Source organism: Lepidochelys olivacea (genome assembly GCF_965140295.1).
Source record: "Lepidochelys olivacea isolate rLepOli2 genome assembly, chromosome: 1".
Classification (NCBI taxonomy): Eukaryota; Metazoa; Chordata; order Testudines; family Cheloniidae; genus Lepidochelys; species Lepidochelys olivacea.
The window spans coordinates 249,888,970-249,914,376 of NC_140411.1; the positions used below are offsets into that span (position 1 = coordinate 249,888,970).

Genomic DNA, 25,407 nt, shown 5'->3' on the forward strand with positions numbered 1-25,407 from the left:
TGAGTACCTAATACATTATTTAGTAAATGGAAGTGACAGATCTCTCCAATAGAGTTTGGTAAAGCCCTGCCTGCACCCTGCCCCCACCTCTTTCTGATGCTCTGCCTGAGGAAGGAAGGGGGTCTCCGACTTCTCGTATTTATATGGATGATAAGCCAGACACATCCCACTGATGCACAATACAGTCAGTAGGTTGAAGAAAGCCAGCTAGTTCCCTCCCAGTCCTGCCAGTTTTGGTCCAATGTTCTAATGCAAGCAAGTACCACTGAGCTATTATCCTAGGTAGACTTTTTCTGCCTGCATTCAGGAGAATGATGGCACAGGTTAGAGAGCTGTGTGCATTTAGATGATGTAGGGGATTATACACATGCAACTCTGGGGTTTCTGTACACCAAAGAAGTTCAATTATCATCTCTGTTCCTCTGAGGAACTGTCATTGCATGACCTACCATGTGGTGGCAGTAACGCAAGATGGACTCTGAATATTCATCCTTCCCCAGAGCTGAGATAAAGAGAGGGATCTTCCCCAGACGGCTTAAACAATCTAAAAACAAATGGCAAGGGAGCAAGATTATAATCCCAGCAGAGGACAGCATGCTTGAGCGCAAATTCCAGCCTGTGAAGGGTGAAACCTTTGAGCATTTGTAGGAAGGCTCTTCTTGGAAAAACCGGTGCCCTTCTCCCCATCTACCAGTCCCTTTCTAGTATGTCTTCAGCAGAACGCTCTATCAGGGCTCCCTGTGGCTGCCCATCAGTCTGTCTGGCATGGGGAAAAGACAAGTTTATATGCTGGTCTTCTGCCACAGAAACTTTTGGCTGTGTAGCTAGTTTGGTTTGGTAATGGGGGAAGTGGAAAGGTGGGCAGGGAAGAAACACCCGCAAATAACACCTTTCTTCCTTGGGATCCCACCTACAGAATTGCAACCCAGAGTTTCCCCCCATCATTTCTATGCATGGACTCTGTGGGTATGTCTACACATCATTTTGGAGTGAGCCTCCAAGCCTGGGTCGACAAACTCGGGGTAGTGCTTTAAACATGGCAGTGTAGACAGCACTTTGAAGATGCGGCTTGGATTCTGAAGCCTATGGAAGTGGATGGGCTTCAGAACCCAAGTTCCAGCGTGAGCTGCACCTTCAGAGCGCTGTCTACACAGCTATTTTCAGAGCACTAGCACAAGCCCCGCTAACCTGAATCTATCAACTCAGGCTGGGAGACTCACTCCAAAAAGCTGTGTAGACATACCCTATCACCGCTAGACTTCCTATTCCACTGCTCCAGCTGTACCTTGGACTAGAACTGACTCTGAGAGGAGAATGAGTTTCCCAAGCTATCACAAATATTTCACTTGCATGGACTTGTTTTTTAAAGCCCGTCCGTTCCTTGCTCTGAGGTGATGGCAGATTCACATTAGCAAGCTTTGGGGACTGACCACAAAGCTTAAACTCCAGGGTTCACAGATTCCAAGGCCAGAAGGAACCAATGTGACCATCTAGTCTGACCTCCTGTATAACACAGGCCAGAGAACTTCCCCAAAATAATTCCAGGAGCAGATCTTTTAGAAAAACATCCATTCTTGATCACAGTCTGTAAGTACCTATGTGGGGAACAAATATTTGGTAATGGGCTCTTCAATCTAGCAGAGAAAGGTATAACAGGATCCAATAGTTGTGAGTTGAAGCTAGATAAATTCAGACTGGAAATAAGGCATAAATGTTGAGTAGTGTGGGTAATTAACAATTGGAACAACTTACCAAAGGTTATGGTGGATTCTCCACCACTGATGATTTTTAAATCAAGTCACCCCTTAACCTTCTCTTTGATAAACTAAATAGATTGAGCTTGTTGAGTCTATCATTATAAGGCACATTTTCTAATCCTTTAATCATTCTCGTGGCTCTTCTCTGAACTGTCTCCAATTTATCAACATCCTTCTTGAATTGTGGATACCAGAACTTTGTACATAGTATTCCAGCAGCAGTCAAACCAATGCCAAAGGCAGAGGTGAAATAACTTCTCTGCTCCTACATGAGCTACATTAGGGTTTTTTCTGTAAACCTTCTCTCCTTTCCCCAAATTAACAACATTTCAAGCTCTGCTCATTACGGCACCAGTAAACCTGGGCTACTGGAGTGGTGCCAATAACTTTACAGCACATATCTTATGATGTCACCCTAATGATCACAGCCTTGAAGGTCCCTTTGTCTGCTTCTCCCACAAATATTTCCATGCTTGCCCTTTATGCGTGGAAATATCCTCCCTGAGTTAATCTCTAAAGCTACTGTGGCTCCTGTAGGAAGTCAGCTAATAACTGCTGCAAACCTGGTCAGCATTAATCAGGGAAGACTGATGTTTGTTGGTTTAATTCTGATTTGGAGCCATTGCACTGTGAAATAGTTACTGCATGTAATTACAAGACCTTATTTTCATTTCCCTTGCCTGCCCTCCAGCCCTCCCCTTCTATTTCTTGTAATGCCCACTTGTTGCATCTGGTTTCCTAATAGATTGTAAGCTCTTCAGGGGAGGGACTGTGTTTGTACAGTGTCTAGCACCGTGGGGCTCTGATCCTGATTGGGGCTTAGTCACTCCTGCAATACAAACAATACACAATAAACCATTACTTACATGACCCCACAAACAAAACCCACCACTAAGCACCTGCCAGGTTTCTCCCCACACCTCCAAAAGATTGGCTCACTTGCCCAGCATTTGTCTGTCCGCCAGCCTGCAAGAGTAAATCGGAAGTTAGTAGAGTTGGGAAAGTTGAATAGAACAGAGAGAATTTCTCTGAATATGTTTAAAGTGAACTGAATGCTTCTGAAATGGTAGGCTTGACACAGCTGTGGAGACTGATGTCCTCTAGCTTCAGAACAAAAAACAGTGCAAGCTTTCCTATCCTATTCACCTGCTTCAACTCTGAGCAGAAAGGACCACTTCGGGGGGTTGGTCGGAGGGCAGTTCATGCTCCTAGTTCATTGAATATTTTGGCCTTATGTGCTGAGATTACTTATAAGGATGCCAACTGTAGTGTTTTATGTGATCTGAACAGTTCTATACTAAGATAGTGACCAACTCAGACTAGAGTTGAACCACTGGGCCTTGGGCAAAAGGCCCTGTATTCCATTACCAGCCTCCAACCCATTCAGTCCCTCATTTAAGCAGTGTAGAAATATCATTCTTAAATCATTTAATAGATATTGATGTCTGCCTATGCTGTGCATCCTTCTCTCTGTCCCCGGAAGTGTCTGCTTCACAATCTACATATCCTTTCCCTCTCCATTCTCTTCCTAAATGTCTCTGTCCTCATAAATGCCCTTCTGTCCCATCTGTCTGGCTGCTGCTTTCTCTCTCCTCCTGCCCATTCCTTCAACTTTCTCTCGCTTTTTTTAAAGCGCTCTGTCAGTCTGTCACATACATGACCAGATTCTGGACTGTGGAACAAACTCTGCTTTCCCCCACCAGTACATTACCTCACCTGGCTCTTGCTGAGATGCAGCAGCCCCAGATTCTTCAGCTAGAAACAGGACAGGCTACTTGCCTCCCCTGACCTGGCAGGTGAAAGATCTCTCTCAAGTCAGTTGAGGTGTCATCGCTTATTATCAAAAGGTCTTAGAGCTCTTAGCGCATGAACCAGAGAAAGAACGTTTTTCTGTTCTGCAGTAGGCTTCTATCCAGGGAGGTCGTGAGGATTATCATTGCTCTGGAAATCCCAGAGATTAACATAAGGACATAAGAATGGCCATACTGGGTCAGACCAAAGATCCATCCAGCCCAGTATCCTGTCTACCGACAGTGACCAATGCCAGATGCCCCAGAGGGAGTGACCCTAACAGGTAATGATCTCTCTCCTGCCATCCATCTCCACGCTCTAACAAACAGAGGCTAGGGACACCATTCCTTACCCATCCTGGCTAATAGCCATTAATGGACTTAACCTCCGTGAGTTTATACAGTTCTCTTTTAAACCCTGTTATAGTCCCAGCCTTCACAACCTCCTCAGGCAACGAGTTCCACAGGTTGACTGTGCACTGAGTGAAGAAGAACTTCCTTTTATTTGTTTTAAACCTGCTACCCATTAATTTCATTTGGTAGCCCTTAGTTCTTATATTATGGGAACAAGTAAATAACTTTTCCTTATTCACTTTCTCCACACCACTCATGATTTTATAGACCTCTATCATATCCTCCCTTAGTCTCCTTTTTTCTAAGCTGAAAAGTCTTAGCCTCTTTAATCTCTCCTCATATGGGACCCATTCCAAACCCCTAATCATTTTAGTAAAAGATTTAGTAAACCTTTAGTAAAAGATTTAAAGGCAGGGAGGAATATTTTCCAAGCATAGGTTTAAACACGGGTGCCAAGTGCCAAAATGCGTCCCCAGCCAGCCCCCGGTAGGTGCCAGAGACGGGGGCAAAAGGGCCACTGCCCCCACCCCTTTTAAAAAACCTGAAATGCTCATAGCCAGGGGCACGATTTAGGTGGAAGGGCAGTTGCCCCCCGCCCAGTGATCCTGCATCCTGGGGAGTCCTGACTGAGGTGCAGTGTAGCTTCCCTGGGTTGCAAATAAACTGCATCCCTTTCCCCTTGAGCCGAGAGGACAGGCTGCAGCTGGTGCGCTAAACTGACCCCAGGGCTGCTCCAGAGCACTGCCCTCACTCGGAGAGTCATGACTGACCTCCCCACGTGGAACCCCATGTGCCTGCAGCATCTGCAATCATTCGAATCTCTGACTTAACAGAACAAACTAGAAGGGTCATGCTTTCATAAATATTTATGCCAACTGTACTGTAAATCTAAATGGGGAAACATTGTCTGCAAAGGCTCAGACAAAGAGGATGACCTGAAGGACTAATAGTCAGACTGCATGCAGCCCACAATGACGCAGAGACAGGCAGTTTGCTGTATATAAAAGTGAAATGAGCAATCGAGATCCAAGAGTCCTGAAGATACTCAGTCATCTTCATACCACCGTGTCTTTGCCACCTGAGAGAGAATTCCAGTGGAACACCGCCACCTATTTCGGCTACATAGCTGTTATCACTAACAAAATGAACTCACACAGCCTCCCAGTGGCTGCTGGAGATGCTTCCAGTCAGAGAAGTTACTAGACACATTTTCTGGCAATGCCATCGGAACCAAACTTTCTGATGTCACATAAGTAGCCTGAAAAATACCTTTGTAACAATCCTCACATTGGGTCATTTGCATGGATTGAATCTGGAGCATCAGCACCAAAAGCCAGGCCCCTACCACATGAACTATACATATAATGCCATTAGCTGGTATTACAAGTAGGGTTTTATCTTGTAAACGCCTATTAGTGCTACCAACTACCAGATTTACTCATTTAACTGGTAGAGGAGCAGTAGACTCATCCTCTATGTGGAGTAGTCATTAGAGAGGGACAAAACATAGCCCATGTGTTATACCTTTAGTATGTGGTTTAATACAAATCCAACTTACTGTATTCAAGGAAATATTTCCAAATACAGAAAGTAATATTATGGATTATTTCCCACTGCAGAATGCCACCTATTCACAATAGCAACTGTAGTTGTTGAGAAATGTATTGCTATGCTATAGCTCACAAAAGAATCTTACGATTTAAGGTGAGACTAGACAACATACAAGGAAAAGTGGGCTTTAGAAAAATCTACTACTCACAACATATAATTTCAAACTAAAATACAGACACAGAATAATTCCAGCCTTCCAGGAAAAATATCCCAACAGAAATCAAGGCCCCATTGTACTAAAAACTAGACAGGAGAGAAAGAAAGGCAGGAAGAAAGAATTACTATTATCCTCATTTTAGATCAAGGAAAATAAGCACAGAGAAATTAAGTTTGTGTCAGACTCCAGGAATTAAACTCTTATCTCCTGATTTCTAGGTCAGTGCTGTAATCACAAGGCTACCCTACCTTCCCAAGTTTTTAGTCACCTGCATTTCTGCCTGCTACTTATTTAGCAGTTCATGCTCTATTGCACTATGCATACTGGAAGCTGGAAAAAAGCCAGTAACAATAAATTGTTAATACTCTGGGGTTACTACCTGTTCTCATCATTTAGTTGTGTAACTGCCTATATAGTCTGTGAATCTAACAGCTTTCTCAGTTGTGTACAATTCTGTAACACACAGCGAAACAGTTATTTAAAAGGAAAGAAACTCTTGTCTTGTCCATAGCATATACCAAACAGCAAATGCTCATTTTGCCTAGCTGCAATGACCAACTCAGCAATGACCTAATCCTTTGGCATCTATTACATCTTTGTATCTTTTTTATATTTTGACCCCATTTTCAATAAAACTGTTTTATGGTACTATAAAAGAAAGTGCTGGCACTTCACTCCTGCAGGGAAATGGTGTCAGAATGCAGGGCCCATTGATGAGAGATTTACACTTTTTCAGTTGTTCTGGGCCAAGTCTAAAAGTGTTGCTCCTTTCCTCTGCCCCCCCCCCCCGCCCATAAGACTGGGATGTAAAAGTATTGTCCCTGAGAGCACCAGCATCGGATCTGGAAAACAGTCAAAACTTCACATATTCACAAATGTGCATTGAATGCTGTCCCAGAGATCATAGAACCTTATATAAGAGGACTCTTGTCCCCTTACTAAAACTCAATGGGGGTGTTTTGGTTGGCTAGCTCCCAGCACCAAAAGAAAGGGGAAGGATCTATGGGAAATGAGGACCCTGAGACTGACAGTCCCCAGGAACAATGGGGAGAGGCCAATGCTCCAGGTCAGCCTGATTGACAGGGTGGGCAGGCTAATCAGGGAGTCAGGAGGCAGCTGGGGGGAGAAGAGCCCGTCCTCTGTGTGAGCTGGATTTGCCTGGGTCAGACAGAGTGGGGCTGAGCTAAGGAGGTAGCACGGGCCCAAGCTGAGCTGGGGAGCAGAGCTGTTCCAGATCCGGGGGGGGCCAGAAAAACAGCCCAGGAAGCAGGTCAGTGCTGGGAGCAGAGTCACAGAAGCAGCCCACAGAGCAGACCTGTCCTGGGAGCAGAGCTGCAGCAACCAGAGCCAGAGGGGCCAGAGAAGCAGCCCAGGGAGCTGGAGGCAGAGTGGAGCTGGAGCTGGAGCAGTCTGGAGCTGGGTGCGGTGAGCAGCTAGGGAGAGCGAGGAGGATCCTGGGCAGCAGGCCCAGCCCAGGGAGACACCCCCAGCCAAGAGGCCTTGCAGGCCAGGCAGGGCAGGGGCTGGGAAGAAGGGTCCTGCCACCTAGAGCCTGAGGGTGTGTGGCCACCGCCAGAGCAAGTGTCTGACCGCAGCATCCCTGCAGCACAGCCAGGGCCTGGGTGGGAGGCCTGGTACTTGTAAGGAACAGACTGAACTTCCCTTACATTCCAGATATGCTGGTTGTGATGTCCCTGTGCCACAGAGCTGGGTTCTCTGTTTTGGTTTCACCTTTCCCATTTTTTCCTTATTTTTTTTAATTGATTGCTGTTTAATAAACTATATTTGCTTTTAACTGTATGTAATGACAGTGGGACAGGGAAGCATCCAGTGTAGAGAGAGCACCCCAGAGTGGGGACACCCTAGCCCCTGCCCTAAGTGACCACAACGAGGTTGGGGGGTCGAGCCCCCCAGGAATCCTGGGCCAAGCCTTCTTGGGTTTATGAGGACTCTGCCACACAGGAGAGTGGAAGGGGAGCCCTTGAGGTCAGGAAGGCCTCTGGGTAAAGGGAAAGTTCCCCATAAGAGCGGGACCATTCCCCTGCTTACACTTAGCTGATTAGTATAGAGAAACACACAACTGAGTCAAATCAAAATGGAAACATTTTATAACAAAGCACCTGGGTATCCCTTCAGTCTTTCTCCCCTCACCATTGACTGTTACCCCTCATTTACTATTGCCTCTGGCGTTGACCCACCTGGCCCATAGGTTAAATTTGTCAGCAGTACCTGTGAATTCCTGCTTGCTTTCAGCACTGCCAGGAGTAAAGAATTTCCCCCTCTGCTTCCCCTAATTGCTTGCCTATATGAATGCTGCAAGGTTTACACAGCCCCATTTGACAGCAGCTGATTTTCAAAGCACCAAGCTTGGCTATTTTTACTCTGACACCCACTGTCAGCAATAGATGTAGCCTCAAAAAATCCCACCAAGGAGTTAAAAGCCAGAGTGCCTGTCTGAGTGAGTCAAAGGCACTGCTTTGAAAACTCATCCCTATGTTAATGTTAAATCAACCTGCTCACAGCGTGAGCACACTGAAGAGCAAATAATCCATTTTACAGCAATCCCAGTTACATAGATTTCAAAACTGGCTCCAGTAAGAATATTGAAAGGTGCTCATGTAACCCACACACCTCCTGGGTGTGGCGTTCTGTCCCATCTAATGGCACCTAGACCACTTAGAGAGAGAGATAAAATGAATCTGCTCTACAGCCTTAGCTAACTGCCAGTTGGCTTTTAGCTCATGCGGTAGAGACTCATGCACCAAGCTCCAGAGATCCCAGCCTGCCTATGGGCGACCGGGGTCTGTCGACATTACAAGTGGGGGCTCATCCGGGATTTCAACTGGGAAGTCTCTGAAGCTCGGGATGTGCTTCCTCAGCTAAAGAACTATATAACCCACACACTGTCGGCGTTACAAGTGGGATTGACCTGGGGACCTCTGGAGCTTAATGCATGAACCTCTACTGCATAAGCTAAAAGCCAACTGGCTGTTAGCTAAGGCTGTAGAGCAGACTCATTTTCTCTCTCTCTAAGTGCTCTCGATGCCATTAGATGGGACAGAACACCACACCCAGGAGGTGTGTGGGTTACATTCACACTCCCTGTTCTTCAATCCCTACTTCATTCTTCTCATCACAGCAAACCCTTCAAATTCCTGGTTGTTCAGTCTCTTGAAACAGAGTGTGGCCACTACAATTCTTTTACCATCACTTTGTACATAGATCAGAGCATGTGAAGCTTTGTCGCCCCCCTAATGTTGGTCAGGAGTACAGCAATAGAGAGAAATTAAACAGAACATCTGTTTAAAGCAGCAGGTGATTACAGTTATGGAAAAACTAGCAACCTGCTTTCACAGCAAAAAGAGGTGACTCCATGTGGAACAGTTTCTGGATCTCCTTGGACAATTATGCAGGTGATACTCAGCTCTCTCTCTTTTTTGCTGAGCCCAGACAGAGCCTGTTTCCTTGTGTTTTTCTAAGATAGAAACTGGATAAAAACCTGCTCACTTGAGCTTATTTAAGACAAGACAGAGATGATGCTTGCTGGCAGGAGAAAGCATTTTGGGGAACTAAATAGGGACTATGATTTCATTGTTGTTGAGGGTCTTTATCCACCTCTTGTCAAGGTGGTATGCATTCTTGGAGGGAAGAATAGACTCTTCTCTGTTCCTGGATTTCCACGTACCATGGTAGCTGCATTGCCTCCCCCTGTATCTTTTTATCTGGCCAAAAAAATGTGGCCTTTCTGCGGCAGGCTAGATTACTTTCCTTTTCAAGTGCTCTATTTTGGGCTATCCTTGAGAGCCACTCAGAATCTACAACCAGTACAGAATGCAGCTGTCTTCTTGTTAAAAGGGACAGCATGATGAGAGTGCATCACACCAGTGCTCTGATATGAATCGGCAATGCAGAACAATGAGAGCTCTTTTAAAAATCTGGTCCTAAAAGCATAAATAGACTAGGGATCTTGTATTTTACAGATGGCTTCTTCCTCTGTGCCCTCTCACAGCTGCTGTCAGTAAGGCTATTTTTGTTGTCAGTTCGCAGTTAAAACTCCTGGGGACCAGAAACAGGGTGTTCTCAGCTCTAGAATTCGCTCTCAGTGATCTGGCATGGCCCACATCTTATCACTTTTGTGTTCATTATAACCTCTTTGTTCACATTCCCTAGCTATGAATGCTGGATTCCTCCAGCAATTACTCCCCTGCATAGGTGTGGAGAGCAGGATACCATATTTGAGAGCAGGATTTTGCCCCTAGTCCCTAATTCAGCAATCAGTGCATTGTAATTTAAACCAGGCCAACCAGGAGTCCCACTCAACCTCACTGTGGTAAATCCAGGAAAAACAGCTACAAAAAAGGGAGGGGTAGTAATTAGTCCCAGGGGATTAAAAAGCCTCTCCCTGTCCACTGAGGAGATAACCACAGGGAAATAAGGTTCAGCTGGAAAAGGGGTTGCTAGGGAGCTAATTAGGTTCAGCTGGCTCCAACTGGTGGAGAGCTTTTTAAACCCTTCCCCGCGTGGGAGTAGAGAGTGAGAGAAGGAGGGAAGCTGCCAGCAGGCTAAGGGCAGCAAGACACCAAACCCTTTGAGGAAGGGAGGCTACACTCCCCCGCCCCAGAAGGGAAGGAAAACAAACACAAGGGACTGATCAGGGAAAGGAATAACCGGACCCTGTGCTACCTGTAAGGATTTGCCTTGCCCAGGCCGGTGTCTCCACGGCTAAAAAGGACTGAGTCTGCTGAGGAGAACAAGGTACTTTGCCACACATGGTGTAAGCAGTGGGATAGTGAGTGAGTAAGGCTCGGTGGCAAGCCATCTCAGGGCAGGGTTTTAAAAAAAAAAATGGAGGATGTAGTGAAGGCATTGATACAGGCCACTGCGGCCCAACAAGAAGCTCCGAGGGTACAGATGGCGACCCAACAAGAGGCAGTATGTGTCCAACAGGAGACGAACCAATTACTGATGAACCAGGTGGCCCAAGATCGAGCCACCCTTACTGAAGTAGTAAACCAGTTGAAAGCCCTGACGCACAGACGCCAGGGGGCCCGGCCGCTGCAGGCAAGCAACTATTTACAGAAGATGACAACAGACAACGATATAGAAGGATATCTCTTCGCGTTTGAGAGAACGGCACTATGGGAGGCCTGGTCCCAAGACCAGTGGGCAGGGATCCTGGCTCCATTTCTGAGCGGGGAGGCCCAGAAGGCCTATTTCGACATGACCATGGAAGCAGCTATGGATTACTCCCAGCTGAAGGTGGAAATCTTGGCAAGGTCAGGCGTGACGCCAGCCATAAGGGCCCAACGCTTCCACGAGAGGAAATACCGGGACAACAAAGCGCCAACGTCCCAGTTTTTTTACTTAATTCACCTCGCCCGGAAGTGGCTCTGCCCCGAGACCCATGGGCTGGAAAAGGTAGTGGAAATTCTAGTGTTGGACAGGTACATGAGGGGGTTGCCGCCGGACATATGAGGATGGGTCCGTCAAAATGATCCCTCCTCCTATGATGAACTAGTTGCCCTCGTAGAGAGGCACTTAGCAGCCCAAGAACTTTCTCGGATCACCGGGGAAGGAAAGCACCAGAATCGGAGACAAGTCTCCATGCCGAGGCCCCGGTTTGTCCTAGCGCCAGGCCGGATAATGGAAGGGAGGAAGGAGGTGGAAGAGCAGCCGGCAGTCCCAGAAAGACTTGAGGACTGAGGGAGAAAGACTTGGGGGATAAAGCCCAGCAGCCCGAAAGATAGGGAGCTGCCCTGAGCAGGGTACCGATGTTACGCCTGTGGTGAATTAGGGCCTATCGCTGCCCAGTGCCCGAATCTAGAAAAGCCCATGTAATGCGAATTGGGAGATATAGGGGGACCATGTGATCTAATAGATCTAGTTGGGGTTGCGATGGTCCCTCATAGGTACACTAGACCCATTAAGATGAATGGTATAGAGAGCACCGCGTTAGTAGACTCGGGGAGTGTGATCACGTTGGTCTCGGGGAAGCTGGTAGGGCAGGACCAACTATCCCGGGCCAAGTGCTCAGGAATATCCTGTGTGCATGGGGATGTCAACTATTACCCAACCATCCCCATAAAAATAGAAGTTCGCAGAAACCCCGCTAAGGTGACGGTGGGAGTAGTTCTGAAACTCCCCTACCCAGTCCTTATCGGATGAGACTTCCCAGAATTTGATAGCCTTCTCTCCGGGGAGAACGTAGAAGAAAATAATGACTCTGGGACCCAGGGGGTGGCCCTGCTAGTTAACCCCACCCCCACCCCGGCCTTCCATGAATTTGACCAGGATTTGTTCTCCCTGCCGGGGAAGACTCGGAGGGAACGGAGGGAAGATAAAAGGAGGGGGACGAAGATCCTGACCCAATACCAGAAGTCTATGCTTGTAGGGGAAAGAGGTGGCTCAACCAACAGCGGGACTGGGCTGGCGATCCTATCGCCGAACTGGGTTCCCCAGGGGCTTTCCCCAAATGGGAGACTGAGGTAGACCCCTCCTGAGTTTGGACAAATGGGGATCGCACTCGGGAATTTTGGTCAGGATCAGGCCAATGATCCAATATACAACAATATTCATAAAGAAGTAGTTGAGGTAAATGGGGTCCCCGTGGAGGGGAAAGTTAAGGGCCCAGGGCCATGTTATGTGATTAAGAACGATCTGCTATACAGAGTAGTCTGGGTCCAAGAGCAAGTCGTAGAACAACTCTTGGTCCCACAGAAGCATCAGAGGGGCGTGATGGATCTGGCCCATAGCCATTTGTTCAGGGGCCACCTAGGGGTCAATAAGACTCTTGATCGGATCCTGCAGAGGTTATTTGGCCTGGCATTTATGCAGCGGTCCGACGATATTGTACATCCTATCCGGAATGCCAGATACATGGGCCCCGACCACACTAAAGGGCCCCTTTGGTACCTCTATCAATTATTGAGACCCCATTTGAGCTAATAGCTATAGACCTAGTAGGGCCATTGGAGAAGTCAGCCAGGGGCCATCAGTACATTCTGGTAATACTAGATTATGCTACCCAATACCTTGAGGCCGTACCCCTGCGGAATGCCCTAACCAAGACCATAGCCAAAGAATTAGTCCAGATTTTTTCCAGAGATATCCAAGGAGATCCTGACGGACCAAGGGACCCCCTTTGTGTCTAAGCTGATGAATGACCTATGTACAATGCTCCACATACGGACCCTCAGGACATGGGTCTACCATCCCCAGACCGATGGTCTTGTCGAACACTTCAATAGGACATTGAAGAACATGTTGCGGAAAGTGGTTAGTTGCGATGGGAAAGATTGGGACGCTCTGCTGCCCTACTCGCTGTTTGCCGTAAGGGAAGTACCCCAGGCTTCTACGGGATTCTCTCCCTTCAAGCTGTTATATGGTCGCCACCCCAGGGGCATACTGGACCTGGCTAAAGAAGGCTGGGAAGAACAGCCGAACCCAGAGAGAAATGTCATTGAACATGTGTTACAGATGAAAGACAGGATAGCCCAAGTTGCCCCCCTTGTACGCAAACACATGGAGAAGGCACAAGAGACACAACAGACATACTACAATCGCCAAGCGGCAACCCGGAAGTTCCAGGTGGGAGACCGGGTAATGGTGCTCATACCCACGGTGGAGAGCAAGCTCCTGGCCAGGTGGCAGGGGTGATACGAAATAATAGAAGCCTTAGGAGAAGTCGACTATAAGGTCCGACAGCCAGGCCGCTGGAAGCTGGAGCAGATCTACCATATAAATCTGCTGAAACCTTGGCAGGATAGAGAAGTTCCGGTGGTTGCGCTGGGGGCGCCATCCCCTAAAAGCAACCAGCCCGACCAGGTGGGGATATCTCCGGGGTTGACTCCAGAACAACGATCGGAAGTGATCAGCCTGATCAAACGCAACCAGGATGTGTTCTTGGAAAAGCCAGGCAGGACTACGGAGGTTCATCACCACATCCTCACAGAGCCTGGAGTGAAAGTGAACATCAAGCCATACCGGATCTCGGAGGCCAAAAGAGAGGCAATCAGGACACAGGTCCAGAAAATGCTGACCTTAGGAGTCACTGAAGAATCTCATAGCCAATGGTCAAGTCCCGTGGTATTAGTGCTTAAGCCTGATGGCAGTATGAGGTTCAGCAATGACTTCCGCAAGTTGAATGAGGTATCCCAATTTGATGCGTACCCTATACCCCGGATAGATGAGCTAATTGACAGACTGGGAAAAGCACGATTTATGTCTACCCTTGACCTGATCAAGGGCTATTGGCAGATCCCACTGGCCAAGGCCAACAAAGAAAAGACGGCCTTTGCAACTCCAGAAGGTCTGTATCAGTACACCGTCCTCCCCTTTGGGTTGCATGGTGCTCCCGCTACATTTCAACGGCTCATGGACAAGCTGTTGCGACCCCCTGGCAAGTACATGGCAGCCTATCTCGACGACGTCATTATATATAGCCCCGACTGGGAGATGCACTTGGAGAAGGTGGAAGCGGTTCTGGACACCCTGAGGAAGGCGGGGCTGACGGCGAATCCCTCCAAATGTTCGATCGGGTTAGCTGAGGCCAAGTACTTCGGGAAAATAGAGGGGAGGAGCATGGTGAAGCCCCAACTCAACAAGTTAGAAGTTATACAGAAGTTGCCCCGATCCCTCCGGAAAAAACAGGTCAGAGCCTTCTTGGGACTAGTGGGGTGCTATAGACGGTTCATTCCCCACTTCACCACCAGGGCATGCCCATTAGCAGACCTAACAAAAGCTAGGGGCCCAGACATAATAAATTGGTCTGCCGTAGCTGAAGGTGCTATTGTGGATCTGAAGACGGCCCTCTGCACAGACCCCGTACTTGTAGCCCCAGACTGGGGGAAGGAGTTTATCCTGCAAACCGATGCTTCTGAAGTAGGGTTGGGGGCGGTACTTTCACAAACGGTCAGAGGCGACTAACACCCCGTCCTCTTCCTCAGTAGAAAACTCCTGCCTAGGGAATGGAAGAACGCTGTAGTGGAAAAGGAATGCCTGGCGGTACAATAGGCCGTAGAAAGCCTACTCTACTATCTACTAGGACGGAGGTTTACCTTGTCACGGACCATGTCCCTCTGCAGTGGACGCACCAAAACAAAAGACAAAAATGCGAGAGTAACGAGCTCGTTCCTGTCGCTTCAACCCTTCCACTTCACAGTACAACATAGGTCTGGAATCCAACATGGCAATGCAGATGGCCTATCGAGAGTGCACTGCTTTCTGACTCAACTAGCCCAACCCCATAGTGTTGAGTGGGGCGGGGGTGGGAGGGGAGAGAATGTGGTAAACCCAAGAAAAACAGTGTGGTAAACCCAGGACAAACAGCTACAAAAAAGGGAGGGGTAGTAATTAGTCCGAGGGGATTAAATAGCCTCTCCCTGTCCACTGAGGAGATAACCATGGGGAAATAAGGTTCAGCTGGAAAAGGGGTTGCTAGGGAGCTAATTAGGTTCAGCTGGCTCCAACTGGTGGAGACCTTTTTAAACCGGTCCTGGCATGGGAGGAGAGAGGGAGAGAAGCTGCCAGTCGGCTAAGGGCAGCAAGACACCAAGGGAGGAAGGGAGGCTACACTCCTCCGCCCCAGAAGGGAAGGAAAACAAACACAAGGGACTGATCAGGGAAAGGAATAACCGAACCCTGTGCTACCTGCAAGGATTTGCCTTGCCCAAGCTGGTGTCTCCAAGGCTAAAAAGGACTGAGTCTCTTGAGGAGAACAAGGTACTTTGCCACACTCACATAAATGCATAACGCCATATTCAGCTGTACTGTACACTACCTCCCATCAGAAAACAAAAAAATAAAAAGTACATGTACACTTAAAAGGCAAGCAGGCATGCTTTGAAATGGAGATGACACAATTCTGCTCCAGACAAAACTCTTGAGACACCAAATAGATTTTAAAAGATACTTCCTTTAAAAAAAGCAAAAAAAAAAAAGCGAGAGAATGAGTTGCTGGGGACATTTACCACTTTATATTTTTTCTAAACTACAATTGATTTCCCATCCAAATCCAAGTTAGTTAAGCAGATTGGCTGTAACTGTAACACCGCAGCTTTTGTGAAAGGCTTCTTAAGATTTGTTTCTGCGCAGATAGGAGTTCCCCCTACGTAAATGTTCTCTAACCATACCCACATGCTTCCTATACACCCCCCCCATAACTGCATTATACACTCACTCGCCACGCTGTATTCTGTACAGTTTGACACACTGACATGCGCTATACACACAAACAAAAATAAACCTACCCTCAGTACTCTACACATAGACATTGGACCAGATTTTGGCTCCTGCTCCCATTGGTTTGTGCTGCCAACCATAGCGATGCAAAGGACAAAAAACTTCCTCTTGGGAAGTGCCTCTGTATAAGGGTTATCCTAGGGTGCTGCAGAAGTAGCTGTTCCATAACCTCACTTCTAGCATCTGGTACCAGGGATGTGGCTGGAGAAAAGGGGAGCCTGGCTGGGCAGCTCTGTGCATGAGCTGGTCTACTAGAACAGCCCCTTGGGATTGGGGGCAGCTGGATGTAAATTTGATCAGCCTTAACTTACACACATGGGTCAGAGCTGCCTCCAGAAGACAGCCCCTGAACATGAGGGCCACAAAGGTGGTATATTGCCACTTTTGTACCTCCTCTCCTGCCATGAAGTGCACTGAGATCAGCTTGGATGCAGGTCAGATTAGGTTATTGTGTGTGCCCACATACACACATTACACCAGAGGTAGTCAGTTATCTTTTGTCAAGGTCCCAATGTCTTGGTCAAGGTATAGTCAATGTCTAGACTTAAGAGAAAATAATTTTAAAAAACCCAATGATGATGATAATAAGTAAATAAAAATATTCCAGAGTCCATTCAGAAGCATCTGGTGGTCTGTATTTGACCCTCAGTCCGCCTATTATTGACTACCCCGTATTACACCAATACATGACACTGTACCCTCCCCAAATATAAAGGCACATTAGGCACCCACTCTGCACTTCCATATTCAGATACACCACACACACCCACACACACATTTTTTGGCTTGGAACTTGTGTGAAAGTAGTTGAGAATGGTAGTGTCTACGAGTGCTTTAGATATAGTACCTGTATGGTGGTATTCCTTGCCTTGGCTATGAAGTCCACGTTGATGCCTCCAATCACCACCTTAATGGGGGTGGGGTGGGGGGAGGAGAAAGTAGAGGAAAAAATTGGCCAGAAGAAGTGCTGAGTTTTGTTTGTTTTTCTCAAGCTCACTCTCCCACCAACCTATCAAAGTAGATGAAAATCATACTGTGAAGGCTTGATCTTATCTGGCTAGGCCAGACCAGACAGTCCTTCCACAGAGTGCCTTTGGAAAGAAAGGAAAATCTATTCTGAATTCTACCCTCTGAACTACTCCTCCTTACAGCTAGCCGCAGAAGAAGAATAAACTTCTTGAGGCATGCAGGGTATTAGACGCACACGTGTACACACAACACCAAAAGTACAAAGTTTCATTGGCATAGCTATGTTGGTTATGAGTGTGGAAAAAAATAATTTAAAAACCCCAAACAAACAGTGTAAATGCAACTTGGCTGACAGAACAGTGCTTCTGTCAGCCTAGCTAATGTTGTTTGAGGACGGGGTGTAGCTATGCCTGCAGAACTCTTTCTGCAAGTTTACACTGTGCCTACACTAGGGGGCTCTGCCAGCATAGCTATATTGGTCAAGGCTCTGTAGTGCAGACATGACTTTACTTTGCATTGACATCAACTAAGTTGACGTGTTGGGAAAGGTATATATGTGCTGGGAAGGGGAGAAATGTGAAAACAAGGTAGAACCTTAAAGGGATTTGTAGGAAACCCAAGCTGAATGTCCTAGGGATCCACTTTGATGACTAAGACCAATGCCTCTGCTAATCACTGAGGACTTTGGCTCAGAGAAGCTTTTAGAAAGAGGGAATGAAAATAAAGAATGAAGAGGATTTAAAAAGCACCTGAGGGAAATTAGAGAGTGAAGAAAGAGAGACTTTCCAGCTGTTTACAGCAGAATGGATGGTCCTTGCCCCACAGTGGATAGAGTTACCATGTTTTGGACACTGGCTGTGAACTTATCTATAATGCTATTTTTAAATAGGCACTATACACGGAAGAGCAGAGGACTCACAGGCCTAAGTGCAGTTACTTTCTCACACTGAGGCAGGTTGCCCTTCCCTGTGGCAGTCTGGATCTTGCACAGGGCCACAGCTATGCGGCTGCCCACTCTGGCATTGTTCTGGATCAGAGCGATGTCTGAATGGATATTCTTTTTTAAAGAAATGAACAGCAAGAAACTGTCCTGGGAGAAGCCTGTGTTGGAAATTCCCTTCCCTAAGGGGGAGAGAACAGGAAGTGGAGACTGGGACAACGAAACAGGGGGACCTCTTGGTCCTGATTCACCCCACTCTAGTTATTGTACATATGCCAGATTCCCCTAGTGCGTGGACACCTCACAGTCTTTAAAGGCATTTATCTTTACTATGCACCTCGGACGCAGGGAAACGCTATCAGATGGGGAGCCTAACAGTTAGGTGCCTAAATACCTTTGAGGATCTGGCCCTACGTGGCTTGCCTAAGATCACACAGGAAGTCTGTAGTGGACTAGGGAATTGAATCCATGTCTCCCAAGTGCACTTCCTAACTGCTGGGCCATCCTTTTTCCTCACCTGTACCAAGTAGACTTACACACTGATGTGCTGGCACTTAACTCTCACTTTGCATCAGTGTAACTGACTGAACAAAGCAGTGGGGAATCAGGCTCCCTATGCAGGGTGATTGACCACACTCCAGTACGCTCAAGCACAAATGCTACTCAAGTGACATATAATAATGATGCCCAGTCTTCTCTCTAAGACTGACAGAGCCTGGCAGCTTGGGTGTTTGGTGTACTGCCTGTCCTGAAAATTGCAGGGGAGCCTTGGCTTTAGAACTCTTCCTCTCTTTGCCAGTCACTAGTTCTTACAACAGAAGTTGAGGGAGACAGAGTGTTATTAACAAGCTTAACAACTATTTCTGTGCGTTCAACTGTTTTGAAATGCTAAAGTTTTTGTGCTTTCAAGTTTCCAGATTAGCAACAGTGATGGTATTTTGTGGTCAACCTGTACAATGACATTTTTTGGAGGGGATTGTGGAATATTTTTTTTTTTTTTTTTTAGTAAAAGGATACTGGAGTCCAGCGATTTTTCACTAGTCAGTTCATTCACCCTCTGTAACATAAAGGGAGTCAGCTCTTTCCCAATGATCCCTTTTGACCTGCAAACAAAAAAAAAAATGCCTTGTGATAGGAAGAAGTGAGCTAGCAGGGCATCAGAGTGGATGCACTGGTTACTAACAGATAATCTAGCTATATAACTGCATGCTGTCTAAGGCCCAGTAAACAAGCCTCAGTACACAGTACATAGAACTATACTGAAAATCATATCAAGGAGTCACCCAGACCTGAGATTAAGGACATAGTCTGCACTATATCCTTGTTGCAGTGTAGTCTGGAGAAATGATCACAGCAAGAATAGTCTGGGGCCCCTGAGATCTGCAACATAATCTAAGTATAGATTTTAAATTACTACTCATTTTTCAAAGCGAAGTAGTTAGAATGATATTTCTTCCTTCTACTTAGCTGCTAAAAATTTGTTCTGGGTTTCCCTCACCCCCAGAGAACAGTATTTTTCTGTACCTCCTTAGCTTGGGCTTAGGCGTTATTACTGATGTGCAGTGAAATTCACCTCTCTCTGCAGAAGAGGGTTCAAGTATTCCATAGATCTTGTTTTGGCCATCTGCACAAGGGTGAATTTCACACACAATTAATAGATGCAGGGAAAAGTGAAAGGGAGAGCTACTTTTTAAATCATTTTTGTTTTGAAATACAAATGTATTTACAGTTTCTTTGTCTGCTCATAAATTCTGATTTAGCAGAGGAGATGGAGATATTTAATTTTTTTTAAGGCAATGCTGTTCTCTTTTAAAATGCCCATCCCTGGTCTGTGCCAAGGCATTGATTACAAAAAATTAAAATTAATTTAAAAAAAATTAAATATCCCCAACTCCTCTCCTAAATCAGTGCTGGAGCCTCTTATGTGGTCACTATCACAGAGTGAATTAAGGACAAAGTTTGGAGTGTTTCTCACCGGGCGTTGCTCAGAGCTTCTTGGATGGCATTTTCAATGACCTGTCCTGAAGCAGCTTCCTCCTCAGGGCAGGGCACTGCAATCAGCACTCCACTGCCCATGCCCAGTGCCAAGGTGCTGGCTGAGAGAGGAGAGACAGCTGTTAGTTGTGTCTGTGTGAGCTGAGTAATCCAATCAAACTGTGAAGCACCAAGGCATAGGAGAGAGAGAGAGAGAGAGCGTACGCGCGCATAAGTGTGATGGAATGTTCCCTGACATCAAGGATTGAGCCAGTGATCTCCAGAGCTGAAAGCACAAGTCTCTGCCGACTGAGCTAAAGAAGAATCAGGCCTCGTAGCGGGGGGGGCTATAACACACACATCCTTTGTGGGTTAGGCACAGCTGGGGACATGTAAATTACAAGAGCCTGTAGGTTGTATGTGTAAAGTCTGATGCGGGGAGGGGAGGTCTGTGTATAAGTCAGGTATATGTGTGAGGAAAGCAGTGATTTGAAGACAACATTTTAAGAAGGTTTCAGAGTAGCAGCTGTGTTAGTCTGTATCTGCAAAAAGAAAAGGAGTACTTGTGGCACCTTAGAGACTAACCAATTTATTTGAGCATAAGCTTTCGTGAGCTACAACTGTATAAGCTTATGCTCAAACAAATTTTTTAGTCTCTAAGGTGCCACAAGTACTCCTATCTTAAGAAGGGGCTCCCTTGTTGTCTAGACCTGATTTGAGCAGGGTTAGACGAGTGGGTGGTGGTAACGTCTGTGCTCTGTCTACACTAGTGCTCCCACTGTTGCTGCCAATGGTTGTCCTGCAGCAGTGGGAGATTTCCCGAAAATGGCTAGTGTAGACATATTGCCTAAGCAGTTCCCCTGCCTGGCAGCTTGTCCTCACAGTGGCAGTGCTGGCAGGCAAGATTTCCTGTGGCCTTGATTGTGGGATGGTTGAGTGGGTGGGTAGCAGGTCCCTGCTGGCGGTGGGCTGGGTAGTCAGTTGGGGAATAAGTTCCTTCTGGTTTTTAAGGTGGGCAGGTCTCCCCTGGCCACTGGAGGTCCCTCCTAGCTGGTTTGTATGTAAGCAAGACGGTCTCCCCAATATGGTGAAGTATGAGGATGAGTGGGAGAACATGGCTCCACACCTGCACCTCATACCAGCTCTTCTGACTTCAGGCTGGGACTGGGCAGACACACAGTCTCTGGCCAGAATAATAGGTTGCTGTGGCCACAGGACTCCCATATAGTGCTGTAGCAGCTTGGCCTGTCTCCTCATCCACTGTCAGGGATGGTCTAGAAAATGTGTGGTCCTGTCTTGAGTGCAGGGACTAGATGATCTCTTGAGATCCCTTCCAATCCTACGATCCTATGATTCTATGACTGCTTATGGAAGTTTGGAGGGGCTGCAGGGACCATGTGGGGTCTCCCCAGTGACAGGGAACATAAGGAAGGAATTCCCTTTGCAGTAGCTGCAGTGATCGCAGCAATAGTGGTTGAATTCAGAGAGGGCTGAAGATTTTAACAAGCACAGCCAGCTTCATGCTCCTGGGCAGATTGCAAAACAATTTCTTGTCCCCTTATATGTAACCAGTTTCTTTCCAAAATTATACCATGCACAGGGCTACACTGAGGATTTTGGGGGAGAGTTAGAGAGATGATTCTTCAGGATATACCCAAACTAAACTCCAGAGCTGTGCTGAACCCAGATTTTTCATTCCAGGGGGAGTTTCACGATTTCAAAATTGTTTCATTCCAGAAGGGATTGAAAACAAAAAACATTCCCTACAAACAAATACTCCAAAAAAGAAAAAAAGTGTTTTGTTTTGATAAAGTGAAATAGTTTGTTTCTGATTTTGACTTTATGACTTTTTGTTTCAATTTTTTTATTTTCTATTAGACTTCATAAGAGAAAATCAAAAAAATTGAAACAAAAAGTCATTTTGAAACAGCAAATCAGAACGTTCTGTTTTGAAAAAATCGAAATGGCATGTTTCAACCTTATTGAAATGTTTTTTTTCTATTTTTGTCTCAAAACTAATTTTCATCAAAGGTGACATGATGCATTTCTACAAAACGTTTTGCTTTCAGCAAATCAATGGGAAAACATTCCATCGGAAAATTTCCAGAGCCTGCTCCAGAAGTGAAGACCGTGTGTGTGTGTGGTGGGGGGAAAATCTGTTTGTCTTCCCAACCTGCTCCAGAAGTAGAGACCAGCTGCATAGTGCCTTCAGCCCTAGCAATCAATTTGCACCAGCTTATGTTTTCAAGTCCATCTTTGCAATGAAAAGGGACAGAGACTTTTTTTTTTTTTTTGGTAGGGAAAGCTGTGATTCTTCTTCCTGAGGTCCAGAGGCCAGCTTTGTTAACAAGGGGCTCACCTGAAACCCCTCCAGATCCTCAGAGCAGGCAAACTGCATGTATGTGAGAGTGCCAGGGTGTGTGTAAATAATTCTATGCAACTCAGAGCATAGGTGCTGAAACTGGGGCTGCTGGGGGTGCTGCTTCACCCCCTGGCTTGAAGTGGTTTCCATCATACACAGGGTTTACAGTTTGCTTCAGTGGGTCTCAGCACCCCCACTATACCAGTTGTTCCAGCACCCTTGACTCAGCGCATATGTAACTTCTGCTTAGTTGGTTCCATCTAAAGGCTGAGGCTTTTTTTTCTGGCTGCTTCCAAAGCAAGGGGACAGGAAAGCTGTTCTTCTGGACAGCCTCCTCGCCAGGTGAAATTAACACAGAAAATAAATCATTAAGACAGAGCAATTTGTATGAACCTCTGCCTTCTGATCCAAATCTGAACTTCACAGCTTGGGCCTTTCACCACTGCAAACTCACCAATAAGTTTGGCAGCCTCCTCCTCATTCTGCACCTGACACGGTGCTTGGAAACCACTCTGGCGGGAGAAGAAGGCAGGGAATTCCCTTGATTCCCCAAAGGCAGCCACGCACACACCCTGAGTCTCCTACAACAGTGAAGATGAGATGAACAAATAATCAGCAGATGGAATGAAGAGCCACCAACAGTGGCTACTTTCCCACCTACCCAGCTAAGAATTGCTACACTGTAGAATAGAATTTGGTTAGTTTTACACATCCTCTTTTCTAGTCTAGATATTGCACAGTAATTTTCAAAGCAAAGAGTCAGATACGTAACTGTGGAGGAAAATGCAATGGCCTTAGAACCTGGCTTGGTGAGACAATGTTGGCAAGAACCGTGGGGCTATTGGGGATTGACTGGTTCTCTGCCTTCATTTTCAGCAGCCCACACAACAACTTGTGCTACCTACCAGGTATTCCAGCGTCCTACCAATGTCCAGAATAGACTTAACACCTGCGGAAACCACAGCAACTGCAGTGCGTCCTAGCTCGGTCAGGTCAGCACTCACATCCATAGCTGTTAAGGGACAAGTAGCCTTTGTGTTAGTGAGAGTTGCATTCCTAATCGTCATGCTCTCCTCCCTTGCTGGGGAGATGGAAGTGAAGAAGAATGTTGTGTCCAATTAAAATTGCAGTGCAAATTTTACATAAGAGGAATATAATTCTCTAAATTTGGACATTGGCCAGAACACGATGAGTGATACCCCTTCACTTGCAAAATGTGCTGTGGGATCTTTCTTGACCGTAAGGGATCATGGTCTTGGTTTTACATCTCATCCGAAAGGCAGCACTTTCAAACTGTGCTGGAGCACTTGGTTTAGTATTGACTCAGAAGGGAGAATGCCACTAAAAAGTCATATTCCTACAGCATCCTAGGTTGTCCTTTATGGGTCACCCATCCTAAGCACTGACCAGGGCCCAATCCTGCTTGCTTGCAAGAGAGTCTCACCTGAGTACAGAGAGCGAAGCATATTTATCAGTATCCCCAATAACTTCAGCTTCCCTGATAGTCTGTATCAGCATAGCTTGCTACTACAAAGGTTGCAGCCAGCTCCCATTGGACTGAATTACTGGCTAGCAAGCAACATCAAATGGTATACACACCATTCTGTGGATGGGAGAAAGGTCAAGAGAAGCTACCATCTCCCTTGGGAAATATAGGTGTTCCAGAGGAAGAAGTTGAGCCTTGTGGAGAGAAAGAATTGGAAAGAAAGGCAGGTGAAATATCAGAGGCCCTGACGACACTCATTCTGAAACCATGCTAGCATCAACTATGTGTCTACAGGCACGTTCCTGGTAGGGTTCTTGTAAGATTTCCCTGACCAGTGTAGTCAGGGATATTTTTCTGAGAAGTGTGCAAATTAAACTTTGTGCTATAGATACCAAGCATAGTGTGGTCAGAGCCTTAGTGTAGATTTATCCCCATCTTTGGAATGAGGCAGGGGGTGATTGTTCTACTCTTCCCAGCAGGAGAATACTGTGGGCCTATACAGACTAATCAGGAAAGAGAAAAAAGGTGGACATAAACAATGAAACTTTAACATTAATTCAACAACAAAGAGACAATATGAAGTGCAATGCTCCTCTTACTCTTCTCTCCTTCGCGATGGACCCCTCCAATTCCTCCTGTCACAAACACGGGGATTCCTGCTTTGTGTGCCACAATCATCGTCCCTGACACAGTGGTACCGCCAGACAAACCCTGTCATGGAACAGCCAGTCATAATCCACACACTATGTGACCAGGGGAACTGTATGTTCATGGACGAACTACCAGCAGTTGCAAAACATTCTGCTGTGCCCAGTTTGCGGGTAACAGAGTACTGCTACAGTATTCTTTTTAACAAACCCTCAGGGAAAACCAAGAACATTCATTTGCAGTAATAAACAATAAGGCCATATTCAGAGATGCTGAGTAAGGTGGAATACCTTAAATTCTCTTACGCAGCCTGACTCCTCAGGGCACTCAAATAGTACAGGGGGTGGGTGTGTGCAGTGTAAGGACTGGGATGGAAAAGTAAGTGCTGAGGAAACTTATTTTGATGTAACTGACACACTGCAGAGTGTCTTTAACTTCCACATTCTTGCACCTTGATGGTTGTTGCTTTTCTTGCTATAGGGGACACTAACAGGTAAGCTTGTGCTCTGGATAGCAGTAGTGATTACCTGGTTAATAAAAAGGTTAATGAGGCATGATTCTTACAAGAAAAGGAATGATTGTGACTGCTATGAGATAAGACACTGTTAGATATTGCTGTTGAGATATGGAGTAATGAAATGATGTGGCTCGCAAAGGGTAGCATTACGTGGATGCTGTTGCCAGAGGTATCAGGCCAAATGGAATCAGTGGGGCTGTGCCCATTCACACCAGCAGAGAATTTGATCCATCATTTCTCTGTCAGCCATCCTTTCTTGTCAGTGTTGCGATTCATGGGTACAATGGTCTCTAGATATTCATGCAGGCAGGTGCATTGATGTTGGGCTCCAGAGGTCAGCAGTAGACACATGAGCCATAATAACACCAGGAAGAGAAAGGAGAATCTCTCATCATGAATGGAGATGAAGTCTCTTTAGTCTTCCTGTATAGACTATTCAGATAGAGCATCTGTGTCACAAATCTTTGTCCAAGCTATTTGGAGGGAAGACAAGCAAGAAGCCCCAAATTCATGAGTTTATACTGTAAATATTTGTTTAAAAAATCTTATTAATGGTTGGTCACCAAGCTGAATCCAGTCCAGACAAATAACAACCTAAAGTCA

General features: G+C 46.3%; 1 protein-coding gene across 4 annotated transcripts in view; it reads right to left on the reverse strand.

The window, feature by feature from the left end:
• The window catches only part of LOC311512054 (uncharacterized protein), a gene marked incomplete at its 5' end in the record, with an annotated part of 57,907 nt that overhangs the window by 26,099 nt on the left and 6,401 nt on the right, over positions 1-25,407 (reverse strand). For all 4 annotated transcript variants that reach the window (XM_084613070.1, XM_084613069.1, XM_084613071.1 and 1 more), the window contains 9 exons: positions 450-544; positions 2,657-2,723; positions 16,756-16,815; positions 17,797-17,921; positions 18,835-18,920; positions 19,793-19,913; positions 22,608-22,734; positions 23,059-23,165; positions 24,239-24,350. In XM_084613070.1, the coding sequence (XP_084469196.1) occupies positions 450-544; positions 2,657-2,723; positions 16,756-16,815; positions 17,797-17,921; positions 18,835-18,920; positions 19,793-19,913; positions 22,608-22,734; positions 23,059-23,165; positions 24,239-24,350 (900 nt within the window). The remainder of the gene's footprint in view (positions 1-449; positions 545-2,656; positions 2,724-16,755; positions 16,816-17,796; positions 17,922-18,834; positions 18,921-19,792; positions 19,914-22,607; positions 22,735-23,058; positions 23,166-24,238; positions 24,351-25,407) is intronic.